This window comes from Ipomoea nil, unplaced genomic scaffold (assembly GCF_001879475.1).
Source record: "Ipomoea nil cultivar Tokyo-kokei standard unplaced genomic scaffold, Asagao_1.1 scaffold2115, whole genome shotgun sequence".
Classification (NCBI taxonomy): domain Eukaryota; kingdom Viridiplantae; phylum Streptophyta; class Magnoliopsida; order Solanales; family Convolvulaceae; genus Ipomoea; species Ipomoea nil.
This window is the reverse complement of record NW_017618543.1, coordinates 169,064-196,586: the sequence shown is the minus strand read 5'-3', so window position 1 is coordinate 196,586 and position 27,523 is coordinate 169,064. Positions and strand designations below refer to the sequence as shown.

The window sequence follows — 27,523 nt, the reverse complement described above, 5'->3', positions numbered from 1 at the left end:
TTTAAATACACCAAATCCCCAACTTTGAATTCCAATTCTCTTCTTTTCAAGTCAGCCCAGCTCTTTTGCCTGTCTTGAGAGGCTTTAATTCTTTTCTTAATTAATTTAATCTTCTCAACTGTGAGTTGTACAAGTTCTGGTCCTAAGATCTTTCTTTCTCCAACTTCATCCCAATATAAAGGAGATCTACACTTCCTTCCATATAAAGCTTCAAAAGGTGCCATCCCTATACTTGATTGGTAGCTATTGTTATATGCAAACTCAATCAAAGTTAAGTATTTACTCCAACTACCCTTGAAATCCAAAACACAAGCTCGAAGCATATCCTCCAAAGTCTGAATTGTCCTCTCGGTTTGCCCATCTGTTTGTGGATGAAATGCAGTGCTTAATCTTAATTCAGTCCCCATGGCTCGTTGTAAGCTTCTCCAAAACTTTGACACAAATCTAGAGTCCCGGTCAGATACTATACTAACAGGTACGCCATGTAACCTTACGATTTCATTCACATACAACTCAGCTAGGTCATTCAATGGAGTTGTCTTTTTAATGGGTAGAAAATGTGCAACCTTAGTAAGTCGATCCACAATAACCCAAATGGTATTTTTCCCATGCTGACTGTTCGGTAATCCACTCACAAAATCCATAGATATATGTTCCCACTTCCACTGAGGTATCTCTAGGGGTTTCAGTAATCCTGCAGGTCTTTGGTGTTCAGCTTTGACTTGTTGACATACCATGCATCTAGCCACAAAGGCAGCAATATCCCGCTTCATACCACTCCACCAAAAATTATTTCTCATATCTCTATACATTTTGGTAGCACCTGGATGTACTGAGAAGTGAGACTGATGGGCTTCCTTTAAAATATCCTTCCTTATCTCAACATCATTTGGAATGCATAGTCGGGACTTGAGATATAGGGATCCATCATCATGAATACCGAACTCTCTTGGGTTACCCGTTTGAACTTTTTCCCGAATCTTAATCAGCTCGGGATCTAGAACTTGGGCCGCTTTGATGCGATCTAATAATACTGGTTTTGCAGTCATAGTTGCCAAAATTCCTCCTTGCTTATCTTGCGAAATAACCTCAACTTCCAAATCTTGCAAGTCTTTCAACAATTGGGTTTGAGTGGTTACCATTGTCACATTAACCGTGGAGGACTTACGACTTAAAGCATCGGCTACCACGTTAGCCTTACCCGGATGATAATTAATAGAGAGGTCGTAATCTTTGATTAGCTCCAACCATCGTCGTTGTCTCATATTTAATTCCTTTTGGGTAAAGAGGTACTTCAAACTCTTGTGATCCGTAAATATTTGACAAGATTCTCCATATAGGTAGTGCCTCCAAATTTTTAAAGCAAATACCACAGCTGCTAGTTCTAAGTCATGAGTGGGGTAATTAACTTCATGGGGCTTCAATTTTCGAGACGCATAGGCTACCACCCTATCATTTTGCATCAACACACATCCTAATCCTCTTCTTGATGCATCACTATAAATAACAAATCCTCCTTCCCCGGATGGTAGGGTTAAGATAGGTGCATTAACCAATCTTTCCTTTAATTCCTGAAAGCTCTTCTCACACTCCTCATCCCAATCAAACTTTATACCCTTCCGAGTTAACCGAGTCAATGGCATAGCTATTAATGAGAAGTCTTTCACAAATCTCCTGTAATAACCTGCTAAACCCAGAAAACTCCTTATTTCTGTGACATTAGTGGGTCTCGGCCATTGCGTTATCGCTTCAACTTTACCCGAGTCCACAGAAATCCCATCTCCAGAAATCACATGACCAAGAAAAGATACCTCCTTAAGCCAAAATTCACATTTACTTAGCTTGGCATACAATTCATTTTCCTTCAAGGTATGCAAGATGATCCTCAGATGTTGAGCATGCTCTTCCTCACTCTTTGAATATATCAAAATGTCATCAATAAATACCACAACAAATTTGTCCAGAAATGGCTTGAGGACCCTATTCATCAAATCCATAAAGAAGGCAGGAGCATTAGTTAACCCGAACGGCATCACCAAAAATTCATAATGGCCATACCGGGTCCTAAAAGCAGTCTTGGGTATATCGCTAGCTTTAACCTTCAATTGATGGTACCCTGATCTCAAATCAATTTTTGAGAAGTATTTAGCACCTTGCAACTGATCAAATAAATCATCTATGCGAGGTAGAGGATACTTGTTCTTCACAGTAACTTTATTTAATTCCCGATAGTCAATACACAATCGCAAGCTACCATCTTTTTTCTTCACAAATAACACTGGTGCACCCCAAGGAGATACACTAGGTTTAATAAATCCCATATCAAGCAACTCTTGTAATTGCACCTTTAACTCACGTAGCTCAGATGGTGCCATGCGGTAAGGGGCCTTTGAGATTGGAGTGGTTCCGGGAACAACCTCTATTTCAAACTCAATTTCTCTATCTGGAGGTAATCCAGGTAATTGCTCTGGGAACACATCCGAAAATTCTTTAACAACGGGGATATCATCTAACTTAACTTCTTTACGGTGGGTATCCATTACATAAGCCAAGAAACCTCTATACCCTTTTCTCAATTCCTTCTTAGCCTTCAATGCTGAAATTACTTTTAATGGCACCCTCGAAACCAACACCCCACTCCTAGGAAAGTGTTCCAAAGTAAAAATAGGTTGCCCAGGAATTTGAAATACCACCTTCCTACGAGCACAATCAATGAAGGCATAGTTTTTGGATAGCCAATCCATTCCTAATATCACATCAAAATCCCGCATATCTAGTTGAACTAAGTCAATTGACACATTACTCCCATTAAGTTGTAGGTGACAATCTTGAAACCAAGTGTCTGTCACCACAATTTTCCCCATCGGGGTACTAACATATAAAGGTTCACTCAACTTCTTAGCTTGCAAATTTAAGCTCTTTGCAAACCTCTCAGAAATAAAACAATGCGAAGAACCTGAATCACACAACACATAAGCATCCACAGTGTTTAGGGGAATAATACCTGCAACTACATTGTCCACCTTATCTGCATCTTCCTGTGTCATGGCAAAAACCCGAGCATTAGCCCTTTTGGGATGAGTCGACTGTGCTTCGTTCTTCTTCATGGAGGGACAATTCTTGATCAAATGGCCTTGTTGTCCACATCCAAAGCAAGCTCCAGTCTTACGGTGGCATGGACCGGTATGAGATCGATGACAATATCCACATGTATTTTCCTTTTTCTGAAATCCAACATCTCTTTTCTTATTGTTAGAACCACTAGCTTCTTTAGATATCTTGGGCCCTGCTCTTTTCTTCCGTGCCCAGTATTCAGCTTGCTTATTCACTTCGGCTTCAGCTTTAAGAGCGCTCATATACACAGCCAAGTAGGTGGTGAAGATGGTCCCACATAACTTATCTCGAATATCAGGTCTTAGTCTCCGCTCAAACTTTCTAGCTTTGTCTCTCTCGTCAATCATATATCTCAAGCAGAATTGGCCCAACTCATGAAACTTGTGCGCATACTCCAACACAGTCATACTTCCTTGCTTTAAGTCCAGAAACTCATTTTCTTTGATTGTCTTCAAACTGTCAGGGAAGAAATTGTCAAAGAAAATTCTTTTGAAATCTTGCCAATTAACACCATCAGGGTGGGCAGCCCTTTCTACCTCCCACCAATGCTCAGCATTCCCTTGCAATAAAGGAACGGCTACTGCTACCTTGACGTCGTTAGGGTATTGCATTGCATCAAATAATTTTTCCAATTCCTTAATCCATCTCTCTGCCGCTGTAGGATCTGGGCCACCATTAAAGGTAGGGGGGTTCACTCGCCTAAACCTTTCGAAATATGAAGACTGGGTAGTGACATCTTGTTGTCCTTGCTGTTGTCGAATTAGATTAGCTACAACAGTACTGATTCCAATGATATCTGCTTGAGTAGCTAATGGTGGTGTATTTGGCAAGGTAGTTGGGGGAGCTGTAGGTGTTGCACCAGGAGGGGCCGCAGCAGCTCCAGGATTGACTCCCTGAACCGGGGGACTCCTTGGTGGTCTTGCATCCACAGCTATGTTCCGAATGGGAGACACATTTGTCGATGGCCTACCTCGATGAGTTTGACCACGTGTACGAACACCCCTCCTAATCATAGTAAAGCAACACTCCCTAAATTCGCAACAGAGAAAGTAGGACCACATTAGCAAAAATGTTTAGGAATCCACAACTAGCTAAAACTTGCTCAAAGCCTAAACTTATCAGCCACAAGGTTAAAGCCTAATTTTGCAAAAATTTAAACTTAAGTTCTTGACCAACTAAGGATTCAAACCTAGGCTCTGATACCAACTCTGTCACGCCCCGCTTCTAGGACATGACCCGGCCGTATCGCTACACGAAAGCCTGTAACAATACGAAACCTAGCCATATATACCTCTCGGAACCTTCATAACAACACTTTAATACATAACAATTCCTCACTTTTATGGCCAATATAAACAACTAGTTCTTCCCAAAAACTCACCAAATCACCACTATTAAATATTTACAATCAAGACTAGCATGACAAAATGCATTACAAGCACCAAAACCAAGCACAATGGTTTACCAAAATACAAAGGGTCAACGGGAATATCCAAAAGAAACAAAAATCTGTGATAAGCTCCAATAGTAGGACTAAGTCTCCTAGTTTCCAAAAGTCACCTTCGAGACCCCACCACTTGTGCTCGTGCTATTCACATGTCCTTAACTACTCTGAAACATGAGGAAAAACAAATACAAATAATGAGCTAATGCCCAGTAAGTGGTACTCCTCTCAACCCCGGATCAAGTAACCCCAATATAATACAAAAAGCTTTAGAGTAATAACTAGAGGCAAAAATTGATCTTTAAACCATATCGAAGTCATAATATACTCCATCATACAATACATAAGCTCACAAAACAAGAAACTTTAGCTACATGGGCATCAACAATATTTCATAACAAAAGACTTTCAAAAGCACAAATCATTCCTTAACATATGACCCATTGGCAACCTACAACCACCATTATATTTTGTGGCACATGCCATTATTGGTATAATGGTCCAAAAAGACTCGACGATTCGGAATGAGTCAGGCTCGACGATTCGGAATGAGCCGGATGGAACGTTCCAACAAATAATTCAAAAGACTCGACGATTCGGAATGAGTCAAGCTCGACGATTCAGAATGAGCAATTAGGAACGTTCCAAGCCAAACAAAACAAACAACAAAATGTAGGTTGCCTCATGAGTTTTATCAAATGATCCAAATAGTTCTTATAATCAAATAGCCCGATGTAGCAAAAATCATTTCTTTAAAATCACATAACAAAGTACCTATTTCCAAAATAGATAATAAGTTTATCAAACTAAGAAATATGCAAGGTATAAATCATTCTCAAAATAATAATTTTCTTAGTACATAACTCTTTAAAAATCATAGAATGATTTATTAAACCAAAGTAATTTCAAATGGATTGAAATGGCTTAGTTGGAAAAAAACTTAAATTAATAAGTAAGAGGTTAAGAGTTCAAGTCTCACTTTAAACAAATAATTCATTTTATAAGCATATATTACATATATAAAACAAACATAAGTCATATATTACGTATATAAAACAAACATAAGGCCTTATTAGCAAAGCAGATTCAAACTCTGGACCAACTACTACCAGCACAGCAACCATAAACCATTCAACCATCACTACACATGGTGTTAATTCCAGTTCAGATTAAATAAGATCATACTTTCTGTCCAGAAACACAGTTTACAACAATTCCAGTCCAGATTACATAGCAACGTTTCTAGTCCAAAAATACGCAGCTCAAGCTTCATTATAACAATTCGGAACACAAGCTTAATTTATAGTATAGGGTAAAAATAGTTTTGAGAGGAATAAACACTTACCTAAAACATCCAAATCTTAGCTATTTAGCTTGCCCAAATACTCCTTGTCAAAATCCCTAATATTTTCAAATATCAATCTTAGGGCTCCAAAGATAAATCCACTCATAAAGAGTAAAAGATAGAGGTTAAACTCACCTAGAATACCCAATATCTTAGAGATCTAAGCTTGAAGAAGATGGAGATCCAAGCTTCAAGGTTTTCCCTTCCCCTAACTCTCTCTAATTAGCTCTCCTTGTCTTCTTTCAAATATGATGCTTATCCAAGACTCATGTGGTTCCTTAACCTTTAAGGGTAAAGAAGGGTAATTTGGTAATTTTATCCAATATTAAAATAAGAAGCTTTGACTTGTTGACTTCACTTAATAAAACTTAAGCATAATTGCATTTATAAGAAATTGGGTATTACAAAAGTATAGCGGATATCAAGTGGGATCGATAATTAGAGGAAGCTAACTGCTACGACGATCGAGTGGTTTTACTAGGATGCTTGGTTTGTAAGGTGGATGTAACAACTTTTCCTGCAGGTGAAGTCAGAACATGCTTTAATTTGGGGCGGTGGTAATTGGTTGAGATTATGGCATGTTAGGAAGTTTTATTCTAATTGAAAGATAAAAAATGAGGAAAGATAGTATTACAAGACTGTTTGAACGTGATTAACGGTCTTTGGAGAAGAATTTTTGATTATTTTTATGTTGAATCCATTATTAAAAATTGTTTAGATCTAGTTTAACATTTTACTTCAATTGTTTTTTTACACGGTGAGAGATCAACAAACTAGATGATCCATACTCTTGCATGGACTACTTGCTCTCAAATTGATCTTTTGTCTTGGGTTTCTGAACCCCTTCGTGTATCGACCACCTTTTCGCTTTGAGTTAATTCTATGATGAGGTTGTTTTCAAAAATAAAAAAATAAAAGTGCAGCCTCATTTTATTATCAAGTTAAATTTCTTTAGACCTTAACCCGTTAACTTTTTAGTCTTTTCATGCCAGTCCATTAGTTTTGGGCTAAAATTAATATTCCTAAGAGCATCCACATTAGTTGGGAAGAATATGGGGATAATGTAAGAGTGATTAGGAGAGAGAATGTGGGGAAGGGAGAAAAAAAAAATTAAAAAACCAAAATTAAAAAACAAACGAAAAAAAAAATAATAAAAAAAGAACCTGTCAGGCGCGACTGACGCGCCCTCGGGAGCGTGCTTTGCACGCGCCCGTGTGGGCGGGCTGCTGTGCGCGAAACAATTATCCCCACCCCACATTTGTTATTATCCCCATTGAGAAGAATTAATACTGAAATCTCCCCATAATATGCAACTGTGGATGCTCTAATGATGATTGCCAAGATGCAAGAAAGGGAACAAAAACCCTAGAACATTTATTCAAAGAGTGAGTTCGTTAAAGAATGTTGGAGAGTCTACACGAGCTAGAGAGACTTCCACTGTCCACAAAAATTAAATGTGAATATGTGATTGAACCCGTAAACATTACGCAAAAATGCTAAAATAAAGAAGCTTTGGGAGTGTTTGGTTCACATGGAAATCAAAATCAGATGGGTATCAAATAATTGATAATGATAATGTGTTTTGGTAAAAATATTTTGCATGTTTGATAGTAGAGTAGAATTGAAATGATTACCAATATTGTTATCTGTTTATGTATAATAATCCTAATGGAAAACATTAAAGTTAAAAAAAATACAAAAACAAAAAATCAAAACAATGTATTCTAATATAAAGACAACCAAAACCTCACCAAAAAAATTAAAGACATCCAAAGCAATATGAACAAAATAAAAATAAAAACAAAAATCTAAAAGCACTAATCCAAACTTAAAAATCAAATTACCAATTAGGGGGGAGAATAATGGAATGAAACCCTTATAAAATAAGGGAATGGATTTTTACATTAATGGAGTATTCCATACCCATACCCATAATAGTGCTTTAAAAACCTGTTAACAAAATAATAACAATCACTTTCATATCCATTCCTGATAACAAAACCTGTCAACCAAACACACCCTTATTCTAGAATCATATCAAGATATTCATCAAAACCTAATACCTCACTACTATATACTACAAATAAAATTTAAAAGGATGTATCAAATCATGTATAAACTTCAAAGACAATCTGATTTTGAAAGGAACTATGGGTTTATGACTAAACTGTCCAAACCTATCACTCACATAACACAGAAAAATTATCCCTGAGATGATGACAAAATTTAAATTTCAGCACTTACAGCTGAAGAACTAAGCAATTTAAAATACCTAAATTTTATAGCCTCTGCTATTTCTCTTTCCCCTGGCTCTCTCAAATTTTCTGCCCTTGGACCTAACATAGGGCTTGATATGGCTGTGTGGCACTCCAGGAGCTCTGCCAAAGTGCTTCACGGCCTCACGGGAGTTTTTAGGGCCCCGTAGAAGCACCTGCAACAAGCAGAAAGTTGAAATTAAGCTTCAGTGGGGTCTGCAGTTGAGTTCTCAAATTACTTTTAACTACATGTTGTCTTTGTGATTTCATTTTAGCTGTACAATTAACCATTTGCCTACAGAGAAATAAATATTCATCCTCACTAACATAAGAGATGAAGGAAATTAAAATTCAAGTCAAGCCATGGGAAAAACAAGATACTTGATGCATGGGTAACCCCAAACAAGATGTCAAGAGATCCACACTTGTAACCACAAGGTCACAAGTTCGAATCCTCGCCTCCTTGGGTAACCTAAGCTGGTTTACTTCCTTGTGGTCCTTGCCGGCTAGGGTCACAAGGCGGGGTTTATCTACACCCAAAAGGGTTGTGGGGTTTCCCTCGTCATCCCAAAAGATACTTGATTATGATCTCAAGCAGCCACGTCCAGCTGGTTGGTTTTGTTATAGCAGCAGCATAGATAAAATTCAAGCACAACACATCAAAACAAAATGAAATATGTGTGATAGTATAGCAACCCAGAACATTCAATTTCAAAAACGGAACTCAAATTCATACCGTGTTCTGGCCAAGAGGAGCTCGGAGAGCAAGCTGATCAAAAGTCAAGCACTCACCCCCTGCTTTCTCAATTCTAGCTCTTGCTGTCTCAGTGAATCTCAGTGCAGCTACTTTCATTTTGGGCACTTCATAAGCTCTAGTATCATCAGTCACTGTCCCAACAAGAACAGCAATCTTATCCTCCTAAACATGCAATCAGAGCAGTAATCAGGACAATCATCTTGAACCTAACACAGTTTAGTTATGAACTTATGAAAATTATGCCATCCCATATATTTATTGGTAACGGGTAATCCAAATGCTCTGCAACTCATAGGACATATTCCATGAGTTCATGATAATAATTTAATCAAAAAACAATGGTAAATGTTACACAAATCATTAAAATGATAATCCTACATTTTAGAAACAAAAAATGAATGAATTTCCCTGAAGACCAGATTTAGGAACTGCCGACTGATTTAAAACAAATAAAGATTAAAAAAAAAAAAAAAGGTACTGAAATTGAGAACAGAGACACAACCTTTCCTTGGATGAATTGAATCAACCTGGAGAGAGACAGTGGAGCCTTGTTGGTTTTGCTCATAAATAGCCTCTTCAGTATCGCAGCATTAAACTTGCTCTCCGTTCTCCGCACCAGAAATCGATACAACTAGAAAACCACATCCAATAAATGAAAAACAAAACACAACAATTTATATAGTAAATGCGTGTAACTAAAAAGACTAAAAGAGTGAGAGAAAATGGAGTACCTTGACGAGCAGCTTGAGATAGACATCGTCGGACTTCGGGGCAGTGCGTTTGGTCTGCTTGCTTTTGCCGCCGGCGACCAAATCTATACCCATTGCTACTGCAGCTGCTCCTGACACGGATGATGACGCTAGTAATTAGGGCTTTATAGGTGCAAAAATGGAAGACGCTGAGTTAGGGTTTTAGATTCGCCAAATATTATTTTAGCCCCGATATTTTTTACTCATTCACAAATTTCTCTTACCCTTTTTTTTTTTTTTTTTTTTTTTTTAAGAAAAGGAACTTAATGCATTAAATCATCAGAAAGCAAATCAACAAGAAAAGGGGGAGGGATGTCCACCCATTCTCCGCAATTTGACATAGAAACGACTTCCCGAGTAACAGAGTGGACAGCAGAATTCGCAAATCACTTAACAAAATGGAAAACTATACCATATAACAAAGATGTAGTTTCTTTAATGTCCTTTACTAAAATACCTAGAGCAGAATTAAAAGGAGCCGCAGAAATAGCATGATAAACAATTTGAGAGTCAGTCTCAACGTCAACATCTCTCACACCCATTTCCTTAAGCCAACTGAGTGCCTCCCGAATACAAACTACTTTGGCTTCAGTCACGCTAAAATTGCCATGCATTTTGACCCCCTTCGCTGCAATGAATCGCCCTTCATCATCTCGAACAACTCAGCCCAACCCCGTGATTTTGTTTGCATGGTCTAAAGCTGCATCCGTGTTCACCTTCAATTGCCCAGCATCTGGCTTCCTCCACAGCACAGGCTCGGCCGTATCCCCAGCAGGCAATTCCACCGCATTTGCACTTCTATAATTTGCCCATAAAGATAGGGACATATTAATCATAGCATCCACTACAAACGAAACTCCCTTCCAAACACAATCATTCCTAGTGCTCCAAAGACCCCAACATAACATCACCATCTTGCACAGTAGCTCGTTACTAAGGGATATGCACCACTGTTGGCAATCTGTCAAATCACCATGGATATGCACCATTGTTGATAGCCCTACTTTAGGCCAAAGTGTCTTCACTTCTTGACAGTTCACAAACAAATGGTAAGCAGGTTCCACCACATGGCCACACATATGACACATTAGAAAACAAGGCACTTCTTCACATTAAGAGCATCTCCAGTGGGCAAAAAAGACCATGCTAACTGCCAGCAGAAAACTTTCACTTTGGGCGGTGCCTGTAGTTTCCATATTTTCGTCCAAGGGCGACCATCCTAAATATCCCACATTAATTGCCTATAACAAGACTTGACAGTGTAATCTCCTTTAGGGTCCTAATGCCAAATCCAAGAGTCCGGTGTCTGTGTAATCTCCTTTTTTTTTTCTAAGTGCAAGGGATGAAGGGAATGGACAAGGGAGTCTCGAGAGTTACTGAGAGCTTCTTGTTGCTTTTGCTTTTCATTTGATTTTGCTTTGTTGGAAAAATAGCATTAAAATGGCTTTTTAAGTGACTATTTTGTGGTACAATTATCAGTGGGGTCCACTTCTGATTTGGGTCGGGTCAAAGTGGATTCGAGTTCTTCGTAGTGAGACGAAAAGATTGATATATTGTACGCTCAAAACGCACTACAAGAAAAATGCACATAGACAACGGTTAATAGCCGTTGTCGTAGGGGTATAATTTCTGTTGTTGAAGCCGGTGTTGTTGTAAGTCCCGCGCATAGACAATGGTTTTTTAACCGTTGTCTTTTCTAGAAACAACAACGGTTTTTTAACCGTTGTCTATTAAGTGTTGTTGAAGCCGGTGTTGTTGTAAGTCACGCACATAGACAACGGTTAATAACCGTTGTCTTTTCTAGAAACAACAACGGTTTTTTAACCGTTGTCTATTAAGTGTTGTTGAAGCTGGTGTTGTTGTAAGTCACGCACATAGACAACGGTTAATAACCGTTGTCTTTTCTAGAAACGACAACGATTTTTTAACTGTTGTCTATTAAGTGTTGTTGAAACCGGTGTTGTTAAAAGTCACGTACATAGACAACAGTTAATAACCGCTGTCTTTTCTAGAAACGACAACGGTTTTTTAACCGTTGTCTATTAAGTGTTGTTGAAACCGGTGTTGTTAAAAGTCATGCACATAGGCAATGGTTTTTAACCGTTGTCTTTTCTATAAACGACAACAGTGTTTTAACCGTTATCCAATGTTGCAAAAATCGCGCCTAGGCGCTAGGTGCCATTGCGCCGCCGCGAGGAACGGCCTCCGCGGCCTCCTCCGCGGCCGGCCGCCTAGACCGCCTAACCGGCCGGTTCGGCGGTTTTTTTTTTTTTTTTTGAAAATGTCGGAAAAGTTTCGGAAGGCATAACTTTTGACTCGGTTGTCCGATTTGGACAATTTTTTTTTTTCAAATCGCGTATTTTTTCGAGATCTATCCACCGCAAACAGCCGAAGGCGGTTTGGTCCACTAATTTCTCAAAAAAATGCTTCTTTAGCTCTTAATTTTAGTTTTTTATGTATTTAGATGGTTTAAACAATCTTTTGAACACTTTTACAACCACTTTCGTAAATAATTTCTAAGAAATAACTATAGAAACCTTATGTTTTATTACTAAATTTTAAAAATTTTTAATTTTTAATTTTATTTTTAATTAAAAAAATAAAAAAAATAAAAAAAATAAAAAAATAAAAAATAAAAAATAAAAAATCGGCGCCTAGGCGCCCCCTTGGCGCCTAGGGGGCGCCTAGCGTGTTTTGCAACATTGCTGTTATCTATTAAGTGTTGTTGAAATCGTTGTTGTTAAAAGTCACGAACATAGACAACGGTTTTTAACCGTTGTCTTTTCTAAAAAAGACAACAGTTTTTGACCCGTTGTCTATTCAATGTTGTTGAAACCAGTGTTGTTAAAAGTGATGCACATAGACAACGGTTTTTAACTGTTGTCTTTTCTTTAAACGACAACAGTTATAAACAGTTGTCTATTGTGTGTTGTTGAAATCGCTGTTGTTAAAAGTCACGCCCATAAATTGTTGTCTTTTGTAGAAAAGACAACAGTTTCAAACTGTTGTCTATTGTAAAATAAACCGTTGTCTCAACCCATTTTTAACCTGCTTAAAGTTTAATCATATAAAAAAATCAATTTATCCATTCACCATGGCCAAGTGTAGTTACATAATTTTGAAGAAGCTGAGCAAGGTTCAAAATAACAAGTCAAAATACTTTCATTACCAATTCTAATCGAATCATCATCCAAGTTATAATACTACAAAAAACAATTCTACGAACCAAGTCTAAATGATTACAACGTCAAATCATACCTACTCTATATAACTTGATAGAATATCGGCCCATTCTGAACGCACCAGATCAGTAACCGCTTTGTCATAATCAACTTGTTGGAACTACATGTAAAAAGTGAGTAAATAAATTAGTATAGATATAATAAATTTGCAATGAAATGCGAACATGGGAGGTATTTATACACTACACAACAATAAAAGTAAACCATTGATGCTATAGAAATGATACAAAGAAACAAAAAAAGTGGGAAAAGTATGCAACACTTGCTCCACCAAATACCTAACATTTAAAGGAGAGAATTTACTTAGATTCAATATAACTAAAAGAGTAAAAGACATTTTTGGTCCTAGACTTATAGTGGCTTGGACAATTTTAGTCCTTTATAAAAAAATTTGCCATTTTATGGACGGAGTTATTGTGGCGAGGACATTTTTGGTCCTCCGTCTATATTTCGAGGGCATTTTTGGTCCCCCGTCTATATTTCTGTTAGATAACCGTATGAGAGAGGGGCAATTACGTCAATTTAGGCTATCTCCTTCTATCTATTATATCAATGTGTGTTTGGCGGCTTCGATTCTCCTTCTATCTATTTGATTAGTAACATGTTTGGCGGCTTCGATTCTCCGGCAATTTCTTCGTACAACTGCAACTTGGACTCTCCGACTCCTTCGAATTATGATCGAGAAGAAAACAAAACACACATAGATATAATAGATAGAAGGAGATAGCCTAAATTGACGTAATTACCACTCTCTCGGACGGTTATCTAACAGAAATATAGACGGAGGACCAAAAATGTCATCGCCACAATAACTCTGTCCATAAAATGGCAAATTTTTTTATAAAGGACTAAAATTGTCCAAGCCACTATAAATTTAGAACTAAAAATGTCTTTTACTCTAACTAAAAATTAGTTACTCCACCAATAGAACAGTTGCTTACAATAACAGGGGTAGTAATTAGATGTAGAGTTTCTGCAACAATACTTCGTCTGTAATGTAGATCCCTTCCAACAGTGTAAGTTACCTACCCAAAATCATTAGGATAAAACAAGTTATTAAATATAGCAGAAAATTCAAAGTACTAACATTGATCACAATTACCTTGTGAATTGTCTTGACTATTTGGAAGGGCTTGAGAAGCTAATGATTTTAATTTCTATTTGTTGCACTGTAACCCTTAAAATTGGTTTTGTCATTGTAGTGTTGTCAAGGAGATAAATAGCTCATATAATTACTTTCTTTGGTTAAAAGTTAATGATTCTTCATGAATGCAAAAAACTTACTATGGCATCATTATGATTACTACTCCAGAGTATCAAAAGTTGGTAAGAGATGGTACTGAAACATGGGTTCAAGATCTATCTATTGCAAAACATTGCAAAAGAGATCTAATGTTGGTGACTGGGGCAAGCTGCCAAGCAAGTAAGTTCATATATCATCTGGTGCCTAGCTATATGGGATGATTAATATAGCAGAAAATTCCAACAATGACCTTATCTACCATGAAATTAAAATTAAAAGTTTAGAGTTGTATAGACACAATTGAAGTATTCCATTAAGACAGTATCTGCCCAACCAGTTGATCATTAAGTTGAACTATTAAAATGGCAAAAAATAAAGTAAAAATGGTAAAACTAATTTCGAATTTCTTGCACATCAATTTCACAAATAGATCTGCACATGAAACAGCTAATGACAAGATATAGAAAACCATACCGATCTGAGAAACGAGTGTTGAAGTAACCACCCAAGAATAGGTATCTTCTGTAGGAAAACTGTTGGAGGATAAAAATGTAATCCTCCCCTTCCATTTTATTTTCCTTTATTTCCCTTTTATTTCTTTCCCTTTCTTTCCCTTATATAAACAAAACCAGTGTAGGAATATTGGACTTACCATCAATAATAACTTTCTTTCTTGTTCATCTTCTGCACCTCTTCTTCGCTCCATCTCTGCCTCTTGTTTATCTCTGCTTTTTGTTCATTCAATGTAATCCCTATTCCGACATGGTATCAGAGCCGCGATCCTACGCCGTCGCCGCCGTCTCTACCTTCGCCGGCGTGAAGCAGGAGACGCTGGCTACCATTCCGATCGCACAATCTCCAGCCGCAAAATATCTGTTCGTTCGATTCCTTTCTCGCGTTGTTCCAAAGTCGGTTCCGCAGAGGAACTCGATCAACCGTGCTTTTCTTCTTCAATCCCAGGCAGCGGAGAAGATTAGTTCTACGCAGAGTAGAAATAACAAAGTCGACGCTAGATCAACAGTCCGATCAGCATCAACACTGATTCCGCAGAGGAATCCAGAAGATACGGCGATCTCCACAGCCGTTCCGCAACGGAATGGAGGAGCTCGTTCGTCTATTCCGATCAATCCGCAGAGGATTCGGGATTTGGAGCAATCAGCCGCAGCGGTTGTATATTTCCATTTCAAATACGTTCAGAGAGCCATAGCCGTAGCCGATCATCCCCCAGCCGCAGAGGAAGGAGTTCGTAGCTCACAGTGGTTGAAGCAGATGGATCAGTTCTCCGATTCAGCCACAGACGTAGCCGTTCCGCAGCGGAAGGGAGGAGCTCCGTCGATTCCGATCAATCCGCAGAGGATTCCGATCAGTCCGGACGGCAATTTGGCCAATGTGCTTGATTCGCGCAGTGCGATTTTCAAGGACCGTAGTTTGAGCTTTCCTGAGAAGAATCAGTTTCTCTGTGGACGGCCGCCTTGGCAGGGATACCAGGGCGGGAACAAAGGTTATATTGAATTTTATGATGACATGTCTGATCTCTCAATGGCGCAAGGCAATTCTGAGACAATTCTGCAGGTTCTGAGCCGACTTTCTCTGGAGAAAGAAGAACGGTTTTTGGCAAATATTTTGAGTAACATTGCAAAGGAAGGCGGAGAACATGTGTTAAGGAAGTATGCAGAATACATTCCACTCCTGTTCGAAGCTTGCAAGGATCATTCAAATCCACACATTCAACAGATGGCTGCCTGTGCAATCGGTAAATATGTTGAGTTTGATAGAGAAACATTTAAGCATCATCTCCGAGATGGACTGTCCAGCTTAGAAGCAATAATAGTATCTGGTGGATCAATTGATGATCTAGAACACTGGATAGCCAGAGATGTTGTTGTTTCTGATTTCCAGGACTGTTGGGAGAAGAACAGCATTGATAATGTGAATATAAAGACTTTGATGAAGATGAGGTCTCAGATCTTCTCAAATTGTTCTGCCTGTAAATTGAAGCTAGGAGATTTTGATGGAGCGCTGTTGCAGAGGTTGCAGCAAACCATCCGTTTGAGCTTGAACCAAATGGTATTGGGAAACTATGTTCTGAAGTTTTTTTGGTTCTGTTGTTTCACTTGAAGATATTGCTTCAGCTTATTGTAAAGCAGGTCGCGATCCTTCTATTGATGGTGACATAATCTGCAATCTGCAAGCTAGCACATCTACAACTTCAAGTTCTGAGAATACAGAGAAGAGTGACACACTTCACAATGATGTTAAGGAATTTCTGTTTAAAATGCTTGGAGATGGCTTTTCATTCAATATGAGTACGATCCAGAATGTTGTTGGTCAATGTGGAGTTGAGTTCATGATGAAGGATGATGCTTCATGTTGATGGTTTCTCTAGCAGAGCAGAATCTGATGGGTGTATAAGGAGGTCCACCATTCTTGGTGGACTCAATGAGTAGCCTATGTTTGCAGTCCTCTTTATTTTTTGTGTTTAAGCTGGGCATGTAGGACCTACATGCTCCAGCTTACGGGGGTGTGTTGGAGGATAAAAATGTAATCCTCCCCTTCCATTTTATTTTCCTTTATTTCCCTTTTATTTCTTTCCCTTTCTTTCCCTTATATAAACAAAACCAGTGTAAGAATATTGGACTTACCATCAATAATAACTTTCTTTCTTGTTCATCTTCTGCACCTCTTCTTCGCTCCATCTCTGCCTCTTGTTTATCTCTGCTTTTTGTTCATTCAATGTAATCCCTATTCCGACAAAAACTGCCAACGTTGGCCAGAACCCACTGCATAAATAATTTTGTCAGCAACCCACTAATTATTTAACTAAGAATAAGCAAATACGTACACACCATTAAATTTATGGAAACAGACACCCTATTAACCTGAAGAGTATAATAAATCCATATGCCTCAAGAATCATACCCAATATAGGCCACCCAATAACAACCAGGAAAAAGCCTACACCAAATGACATAGTTCCCTACACACAATGAACAAAAGAACAAGGTAAACTAATAAATTTTAAAATGAAGTGAAAAAATAAATAAACAAAATGAAAAATGAGAAACAATACAAAGTTACAAAGATTCAACCAATGTGAGGGGAGGGAGATGTGGAAGAATGAATTGAAGGGAATGGTGAGGAGAAGAACATCAAAAGAAACAAGTATTAACCTTATAGTTAGTATGTTTCGTGAAAAACTGCATGGATGATTTAAGATCAATGGTTAAGGCCACCCCTGAGAAGAAGAGGATCTGATTCAGTAAAACAATAACAGGTCAACAACATGAACAAGGAATTGAAGTAGCATATGGAAATAAAAGCCTGAAAAATAAATATAGTGTGGCAATTAATCCCTTATCAAAGAAGAAAATGATTCCCAAGAATGAGAAAAATACTCCAAATCCAGTCAACCCTAGCCCAATCTCTGTTTCATTAAGGCATCACAAGCTTGTTAGTGATCATACCATTTGGAAACATAAATTTCTCTCTTCATTTCATAACCCAAATTTTATTTGGATTAACCAGTGCACACTTAAACTCAGCAGCAATAAACATAAGAACTGCAAATTTGAAGAATTGAAAAGAGGGGACCAAATAAATTAACTAACTGATGAACAGTAAATCCTAAATGGAAACTTGCAATGCAATTTCTCAAGATTATAAATTAGTCACCTTTTCAAAGTACAAAGTTACTATGTTTCTTTATGTGAAATGTAAACATGTCATTTTCTTTCTATGAAGAGTAAAATTCGAGAAAGCTTCATTAAATCTATAAACATCCATGCCTACAAGAATTAAATTAAAAACACAATTGCATGAACATTGTTAGATAAGGTCATTGTTGGAATGATCTGGTTAAATATCTAGGTATGTGCACTACTGTTATTGAGAATTCTATTGTGTCTATCTACTGTCACTTCCAGTAAGATCAACCAAATGCATGAACTATACACCTGCTTTTATAGTGGAAAGAGTTTGTTTCAACTCCTACTATACAGTGAAGTTAAACCAATACTCTTTCTGTCAAATTTGGAGTTCAGGAGTAAGGGTGGTTCAAAAAATAGGAGAAAGTCAAGATGGCGAGCTGTCGTAGGCTCCTAAATTAAAACCTTACAAACGTAGTAGCGGGAGTAAGGATCGATCCCACGAGGAGTAACTAGTTTAACTTTTGTGCTCAAAGAAATAATGGGGGGTTTGGAATATATCGAGAATAAAGATAAAATAAAAGAGAATTTAAATAAACAAGTAATTTAATAGAACGAATAAAGCGATGAAAATAATATATTGAAACACTTATAATAGAAAACCTTGGTTAGTAAAGATCCACCACCGGAGTTTAACGCTGATCATTGATTCATAAAGTAATTAATATGCAATTGAATATTTGTCGTGAAATTATTTCATTTCTGTTTTCCCTTAGTTGTAGGCAAATAAAGCACAAGCGGTTTAATTACCCCTAACTACTAAATAATCTAAGACAAGCGCTATAGATTTAATTTAATAGCAGCAATAGGAACTAGGAAAACCAACAAACTAAATAACACAAGCACAAGCGGTTGCATTTAATTTAGGAAAATATTCTACCCGAGACCAATTATCACTAAGCCGTCAATAATTAACCTCACTTGCTACTGAATATTAGAATAATTTGTAGCACAACATTATCTAATATAGCAAATAATTATATCAAATAAATAACTAGTAGGCATCCCTAGCAATTAAATGATACAACTATTCAAATAATTTAGAAAAATATTTAATACTCAAAATGCATTAAAACATATATATAATAAAGTTAAATAAATAACCTTACAGCGTTATGAACTCCGGGGCTTCAATTCACTAAACCAACTAGAAATTAGCCACAAATGGACATTGATAACAACTTCAACGAATACTATAGAGGAGGGAAGAATGAACATTTTACAATAGAAAAACTTCTACTATTTATACTATTCTTAAAATAAATTCAAATGAATCTCTGCCACTCATTTCCTCCTTTTGCGCATCACGCCCGAGTTATCCGCTGATTTGCCATCCAAGTTGCGCTGCATTTTGAGGAGGTCAATTTGTTGCTTTATCCCAAGCTCTGTACGAAAGAAAGAAAAGAAGTTTTTATGTTTTATTTATTTTGTTTTGTCTTTATGTTAAATGATTGGGCTAAACAAAAATAATACTTAAATAATTACCCTTGAATTGGATTATAAACTAAATGGACTCTAAATTTAAATTATTAATTAAATACTATTATAAAACCTAATTAATTAAATAAATTCTAAAATGGAATAATTAATATATAATAGTAAATAATTAATGCAAAATTATTATAAAGATGTACCTAAAATATGAGTGTAAAATATGCCTATCAAATTCCCCCACACTAAAACGTTTGCTTGTCCCCAAGCAAAAATATTATTTGCGAAGTAAATAGAAATGAAATTCCCAAAACTCATAACATATCATGAACAACAATCTGAAGCACCCCGCAATTAATAAGTTAGCACCCTGTTTGAAAATGGAGAAAACTAAATAAGTAAGCCCTCACAGGAATATCACTCATCACTCAAGTGTTTGATGGGTATAAATTTCACTCAAGTTCATTCCTATAAAATTGATCTACCATAGGCTTGCATATCTTCTCAATCACCACTACAAGAGTCATGCATGACACAAATCATAAGGACTTTTCACAGGTTGTAATGGGGCTAGGGTTAAGGTAGGGAATTTTTAGGAAATTAGCTTAAACAAAAGCTTCAAACTAGAGGAACAAATAAATACAAGTAATCCAACACCCTCAATTTCCAATCAAAAAAACACATCCCATTGAGGTACAGAATGCTTCCTCAGTATTACCAGAATTTCCCCTTACTTCATTTATTTAGAAGTAACTTCAACTCAAAATCAATTGCTGATTCTTTTTCATTTTCTCATAAATTTTCAGCAATATTCTTCTTTTTCAAACGTATATTCTTCATTTTTCCATTTCATTTTTTTCAATTTTTCATGCTTTTTTTTTTTTTTTTTTTTTTTTTTTTTTTTTTGAATCGTGAACTGCTTCCTCTTTTCTTTTTTCATAGAAGACCAACGACATATTGGCAACGAAGATACAACTCACCTCACTCTCAATCATATTAATAAGAGTAAGTGATCTCCCCCACACTTATCCTTCCCAACCTCACGTAGATTACAAAAATAATCCAAAATTTGCTCAACTAGTTATTCAGCTGGGTGAAGGCATTATTTTAGATATAAAAGGCTTGTAATGTGGTCCAAAATAAAGAAAGGAATGACCATAAAGCTCAAAGTGGTTAACAAAGGGAAATAAATCATAGGACAAACCGGTTATTTGGCTAGTGAGGCTCAAAGTCAAATAATGGCCTTAATCACATTTGAATCATGCATGGTCTAATTAGCTTTAAAAGAGAATCAAGACAAGTTCTAGAGAAACAAAATTATGGAAGAAATCACACAAAAGAAGGAAAATAAGACCGAAGTGTCAGTCAGTGGCTCAAAACACTCACAAGTTTATTGCTTACTTAATATAGCCACTACATATCAAACAAGAGATGCTAACAAACTAATCACAACTTGCCAAACTATTTATTCAATCATGTTATGCATTCCAAGAAAGAAAAAAAATATTATTTTTCAAAATAATACTTATTTTGCATAAAATATTAATAAAATATTTTTTGAAAATTATGAAATAAGAAAACAAATAATAATAAAAATTTGTTTGACATAAGCAAACAAACAATAAAACTAAATTAAGTAAACAAATAATAAAACTAAATCTCCTCCCCCACACTTATTATCAACATTGTCCCCAATGTTGAATAAAAACATGCAGAAAAAGGGTTATTGAATGAGAATAGGGAATAAAATAAAATAAAATAAAATAAAAATGGAACAAACACACCTTAGGTTGCCTCCCAAGCAGCGCCTTTGTTTATCGTCGTTGGCTCGACTTATGATATATCTTTAAATTTCCATCGTCTTTTTGAGTACCTTCGATGATTATGAGTATTCAAAGAAATAGTCCCGTCATGCAGACTAGTACTCAAAGATGATTTATTATTTTTTTCTTCTTTATTTTCATTATAAGCAATTGCCTCAAATTTAACTAGATTCAAAGAATCAACAACGATTGCAAAATTATCATCACTAGGAGATTTCATGGTATCATAAATATTAAAAGTCACAAGTTTACCATTGGACTCCATTGTAAGCATACCACTATGAATATCAATTTTTGTTTTTGCAGTTTTTAAGAATGGTCTTCCTAACAAAATATGAGAAATTTTACTATCATCTTCCATATCAAGCACATAAAAATCAGCAGGAAAAACCAAGTTATTAACTTCAACAAGCAAATCCTCAATCACACCCCTAGGATATGTAGTAGATCCATCAGCCAATTGAATGACTACATTAGTTTTATTCAGGGGTCCAAGATTTAAAGAATTATAAACAGAATATGGCATGACATTAATAGAAGCTCCTAAATCTAACATAGCATTTTCAAGTTTCACACCACTTATCATGCACGGAATAGTAAACATACCTGGATCTTTGCACTTTTCAGGAAGATTTCCTTGACTAGCCATAGAGACATTCTCGTGCACTTTCACTTCATCAATTTCTTTATTTTGTTTATTTTTCAATGTGCATACCTCTTTTAGAAAATTTGCATAGCGAGGTACCTTTTTCATAGAATCTAAAAATGGTTTATTAGCCTCACATTCACGAAATGTCTCATATAAATCATTATTTGAGTTTCCTCTTATTGGTTCCAAAAGAGCTTGAGGAAAAGGGGGTACTGGTTCATAATCAGAAAAAGAAGAAAGGTTACCTTGGGACTTCTCTTTATTGACAATGTTACCTGCACTTATTTCCTTGTCTAAATCAACATTCTTTTCCAGCGACATACTTCCCACAGTAATTGCACTTACATTCTCTTTAGGATTAACGATCGTTTGAGAGGGTAATTTGCCAGAGCTCTGTGCTTCCAACCGACTTACCGTAGTTGCTAGTTGGCCCACTTGCCTTTCTAAGTTTTGAATACTAGACTTTGTTTCTTGAATACTAGCCCTTGTCTCTTGTTGGAATAGTTGTGTTTCTTGTTGAAACTGCAAAGTGTTAGTAGCAAGAGATTTAACAATATCTTCTAGATTCATACCTGAGCTAGAGCTTTGGGCTGGTTGGTGGTTGGAAGGAAATTGTTGTCTATACGTTTGAAAGTTGGAACGATTCGGAACAAACTGGTTCCCCTGTGAGTTCCCATAGTTAAGGTTCGGGTGATCCCTCCATCCAGGATTATATTTATTAGAAAATGGATCATACTTACCTTGAGGTTGTCCAGGAAAACCTCCAGCCATGTTGACTTGTTCAATAGGTTCTTCTTGAAGAGTTGGGCAGGCATCAGTTTGGTGCTCAACTACCGAGCAAATTCTACATGCTTTTACAGTTTGCATATTGCCTACTGCTAATTGACGAACAAGAGTAGTTAAACCAGTAATTTGTTGTTCAAGAGCATAAATATTTACCTCATTCACTTGCTTAGACGGTTGGACAAGTCTATTGCCAAACTGTTGAGAATTTGCAGCCATGTTTGCAATTAGAGTTCTTGCAGCGTCCGGTGTCTTGTCAACTAAAGCACCACCGCTTGCGGCATCAATCATGCTTCTATCCATTGGAAAAAGTCCTTCATAAAAGTATTGAATGAGTAATTGATCACTAATTTGATGGTGTGGGCAGCTTGCACATAGTTTCTTGAAACGCTCCCAATATTCATACAGGGACTCTCCATTGTTTTGCCTTATACCACAGATTTCTTTCCTAATGTTGGCCGCCCTTGAAGCTGGGAAATATTTTTCAAGAAATGATGTCTTTAAGTTATTCCATGTGGTGATGCTTCCGGAAGGTAAATAATATAGCCAATCCTTCGCTGAATCTTTCAAAGAAAATGGGAAGGCTCTCAACTTGATTTGTTCTTCAGTAACCCCTGTGGGTTTCATACTTGAACACACCACATGGAATTCCTTCAAGTGTTTGTGCGGATCTTCACCTGCAAGTCCATGAAAAGAAGGCAAAAGATGAATTAACCCAGATTTTAGTTCAAATTGTATATTAGCATCCAGAGCGGGAAAAGTAATGCATAAAGGTTGCTGATCCAAATTTGGAGCTCCAAGCTCTTTTAAGGTCCGATTTTGAGCCATGGGTTCCTCTTCTAAATCAGAGTTGGCAGAATCGGTAGCCAGATCACTAAACTCTAATTTCTTCAAAGCTTGTTTCCTCCACCTGCGTACAGTTCTTTCAATTTCTGGATTGTATGGCAAGACTTCTTTGTTAGCAGATCGAGTTATAGGCATAAACAAAAAGAAAATATATTGCAGCAATTATGTAAATGTAACGAAAGAAAAGATTTTTTTTTAAAAATTTTTATGGGACAAATTAACGAGAAAAACAAATAAACAAATAAATAATTAAATAAACACAAAATAAACAAGAAAATCTCCCCGGCAACGGCGCCAACATTTGGCGAGCTGTCGTAGGCTCCCAAATTAAAACCTTACAAACGTAGTAGCGGGAGTAAGGATCGATCCCACGAGGAGTAACTAGTTTAACTTTTGTGCTAAAAGAAATAATGGGGGGTTTGGAATATATCGAGAATAAAGATAAAATAAAAGAGAATTTAAATAAACAAGTAATTTAATAGAACGAATAAAGCGATGAAAATAATATATTGAAACACTTATAATAGAAAACCTTGGTTAGTAAAGATCCACCACCGGAGTTTAACGCTGATCATTGATTCATAAAGTAATTAATATGCAATTGAATATTTGTCGTGAAATTATTTCATTTCTGTTTTCCCTTAGTTGTAGGTAAATAAAGCACAAGCGATTTAATTACCCCTAACTACTAAATAATCTAAGACAAGCGCTATAGATTTAATTTAATAGCAGCAATAGGAACTAGGAAAACCAACAAACTAAATAACACAAGCACAAGCGGTTGCATTTAATTTAGGAAAATATTCTACCCGAGACCAATTATCACTAAGCCGTCAATAATTAACCTCAGTTGCTACTGAATATTAGAATAATTTGTAGCACAACATTATCTAATATAGCAAATAATTATATCAAATAAATAACTAGTAGGCCTCCCTAGCAATTAAATGATACAACTATTCAAATAATTTAGAAGAATATTTAATACTCAAAATGCATAAAAACATATATATAATAAAGTTAAATAAATAATCTTACAGCGTTATGAACTCCAGGGCTTCAATTCACTAAACCAACTAGAAATTAGCCACAAATGGACATTGATAACAACTTCAACGAATACTATAGAGGAGGGAAGAATGAACATTTTACAATAGAAAAACTTCTACTATTTATACTATTCTTAAAATAATTTCAAATGAATCTCTGCCACTCATTTCCTCCTTTTGCGCATCACGCCCGAGTCATCCGCTGATTTGCCATCCAAGTTGCGCTGCATTTTGAGGAGGTCAATTTGTTGCTTTATCCCAAGCTCTGTACGAAAGAAAGAAAAGAAGTTTTTATGTTTTATTTATTTTGTTTTGTCTTTATGTTAAATGATTGGGCTAAACAAAAATAATACTTAAATAATTACCCTAGAATTGGATTATAAACTAAATGGACTCTAAATTTAAATTATTAATTAAATACTATTATAAAACCTAATTAATTAAATAAATTCTAAAATGGAATAATTAATATATAATAGTAAATAATTAATGCAAAATTATTATAAAGATGTACCTAAAATATGAGTGTAAAATATGCCTATCACAAGAATACAGAGCAGAAAGAGATTTATTAATATTCAAAAAGTAACACTAAAAATCAAAATAAATCAACAAAATCTCAAAAAAAAAAAATCTAAAGTATCATATATAACACAATAACATACAATAATATTCAAAATAAAAAAATCAAATATAAAATTAAAATTCGAAATAAATTCAAAAAATAAATATAAATATATAAATATAAAATAAAATAACGAAACTTACCTCAAGGTCGCCGGCAATGGTGGCGAGGCAGCGGACTGCGGCGGCGGCAAGTGGCAAGGAGGCAGTAGCGAGCGACGAGGAGGCGATGGCAGTCGTTGTGTGGCTGTTGGCAGCGAGGGGAGGCTACAGGACGATGGCGTGGCTGACGGACGGCTTATACCTTTGCAGAGAAAGAAATCGTGTATAAAACAAAGAAACATGAAGTAAAAGAAAGAAAGAAATCGTGTATAAAACAAAAATGGAAGTTAGGGATTGGGGTTTAAGATTGGATGTTGGAGCGACGACGACGGCAGTTGTTGGTCGGGGAGGGAAGACGCGATGGCGATTGCTGGCCGGAGAGGGAAGACGGCGACGGCGGTGGATGGCCGGAGGAGGGAGAGGTCTCTGAATTGAGGGCTGTGTGAGTTTCCAGCTAAGTGTGGGAGGGAATTGTGGGATTAGGGTTGTCTGAGTTTTTTTTTTTGTTTGGGAGGGAATTGAATTTTTTGTAAAGAGGAAAATTTCGCGCTAAGTATTCTGATTAGAAATTTACAGAGGGAAAGAATTGAAGGAATTATTTTGATTTTGTAAAGAGGGAAATAACATAACATATACTATATACTATGTACTAATATAATTAGGAAAATAACGAAATTTTATTTTAATTTTATAATAAGCTTTCATTTTTTTTCAAATTAAATAAATATTTTCATGGTTTTATAGGGACCGGATCCACCATAAACCGGGTATATATATAGGTATAGAATAGGGTGTAAGAAAATATTAGCTTTATTATCCGGGGCGCTAGACCCAAAATAGTACCAGGTATATAGGTACAGAACGCGGGGTAAGAAAATAGTAGCTTTATTACGCGGGGTGTACAGGGTATATAGGTACAGAACGGGAGGTAAGAAAATAGTAGCTTTATTACGCGAAATGCTAGGTCCAAAATAGTTCATAATTTCTATACTATAGATTTTGAATTTCTATACTATAGGTTCATAATTTCTATACTATAGATTCATAATTTCTATACTAAAGATTCATAATTTCTATAATATAGATTCATAAAATCTTTACTGTAGATTCATAATTTCTATACTAAAGTTTTGTGATTTGTGAATACTGAGTTCAACAATTGGAATATGAACATCAAAAATTATGAACATAGTGTTATGTAATTGTGAATATATATAGAGTTCAATAATTATGAATATGAATTTCAAAAATTATGAATATATAGTTCGGTAATTATGAACATAGAACAGTGTGCACCATGCATGGTGCACACAGTTGCACAACATAATTTGCCCTTTATTACCCAGACAGCTGGCGGCCCAATTATTACAAAGATCGCGGCAAAGGAAATGGGTTATAGCTAACTGTACGATATCAACTACTCTTTCATATCCATTTTCCACGTGTCCCATGCATGTCGGAAGGGTCGATTACCAACATATAACTAGCCTTGTTAGTCATGCGCTAGCCGGAAGGGTCGATTACTAACCCCAGCCCCTATCATACTGCCCTTACCCCGATCCACACCATATCGCACCATTCGGAACACCACACCGCACCGCCGGGGCCGTTCTAGGCCATGTCAGACCAGCGCGACCGCACAGGGCCCCCAATTTTTTTAAAAAATATTATAGATATAATCTATTATTTTTTATACTTGATAATTTTTATTTTTATTTTTTTGAATTCATAGATTGGTCTTAATTGTAATTGAAAACAAAAATTTAATGAATTGAAATTGGAATTTTGGTGAATAATTTTATATTTAAATATGAAAGAAAATATACGGAGTAACTATTAAATTAACTTTTGAATTGTATTCTTTCTTTGTTAAAGTGCCCGCAGGTCAAAGCTGACAGCCCAAAATTATAGGTAAAAGATAAGGTGTAACACTTTAATAAACAAGGGGTGGTGTGGTTTGATGGGTTTAACTTTGTTTGTTATGTTAGAGGTCTTAGGTACAATCATTGTCTTACAGAAGCAAACTGGTTATATCCTAGATGTTGCGCTTAAGTACATATGTGAGACAACACAGAAGCAACCCAGTTATATACCAGATGTTGCACTTGCATACATAAGAGTTTGTGTTGCTTAGTTGGTTAAACCATGTTTGTTATGTTTGAGGTCATAGGTTCGACTCTTGTTGTTTACATTTTATACAAAACTGTTGTCTTTTATAAAACAATGATGCGCAAAGACAACAGGTTTTTATAACCGTTGTCTTTGTAGTGTTGTGTATTCAAATACGCTTAAAGACAACATATCAAAGACAACGGTTAAATAAAACTGTTGTCTTAAACAAATAAAGAACGCGCAACGACAAC

The 27,523-nt window shown here is 36.2% G+C and overlaps 2 protein-coding genes across 2 annotated transcripts; both read right to left on the bottom strand.

Annotated features, from left to right (window-relative positions):
• Positions 1 to 7,893: 7,893 nt before the first annotated feature.
• On the bottom strand, positions 7,894 to 9,801 carry LOC109148499 (60S ribosomal protein L18-2-like). The gene is made up of 4 exons (XM_019296248.1): positions 9,647 to 9,801; positions 9,418 to 9,546; positions 8,895 to 9,077; positions 7,894 to 8,334 (listed from the first exon to the last, which is right to left on the bottom strand). Exons 1-4 carry the CDS (start codon positions 9,737 to 9,739, stop codon positions 8,176 to 8,178), a joined length of 564 nt encoding a protein of 187 aa, XP_019151793.1. The 5' UTR covers positions 9,740 to 9,801; the 3' UTR covers positions 7,894 to 8,175.
• Positions 9,802 to 14,569: 4,768 nt separating this feature from the next.
• On the bottom strand, positions 14,570 to 17,583 carry LOC109148478 (vesicle transport protein GOT1-like; the record flags this gene model as incomplete). Its single annotated transcript, XM_019296227.1, has 6 exons — positions 14,570 to 14,581; positions 14,624 to 14,682; positions 16,907 to 16,929; positions 17,029 to 17,126; positions 17,320 to 17,400; positions 17,494 to 17,583. Coding segments are annotated over 6 exons (363 nt in total), but the record flags the coding sequence as incomplete, so codon positions are not given.
• Between the last annotated feature and the right edge of the window lie 9,940 nt (positions 17,584 to 27,523).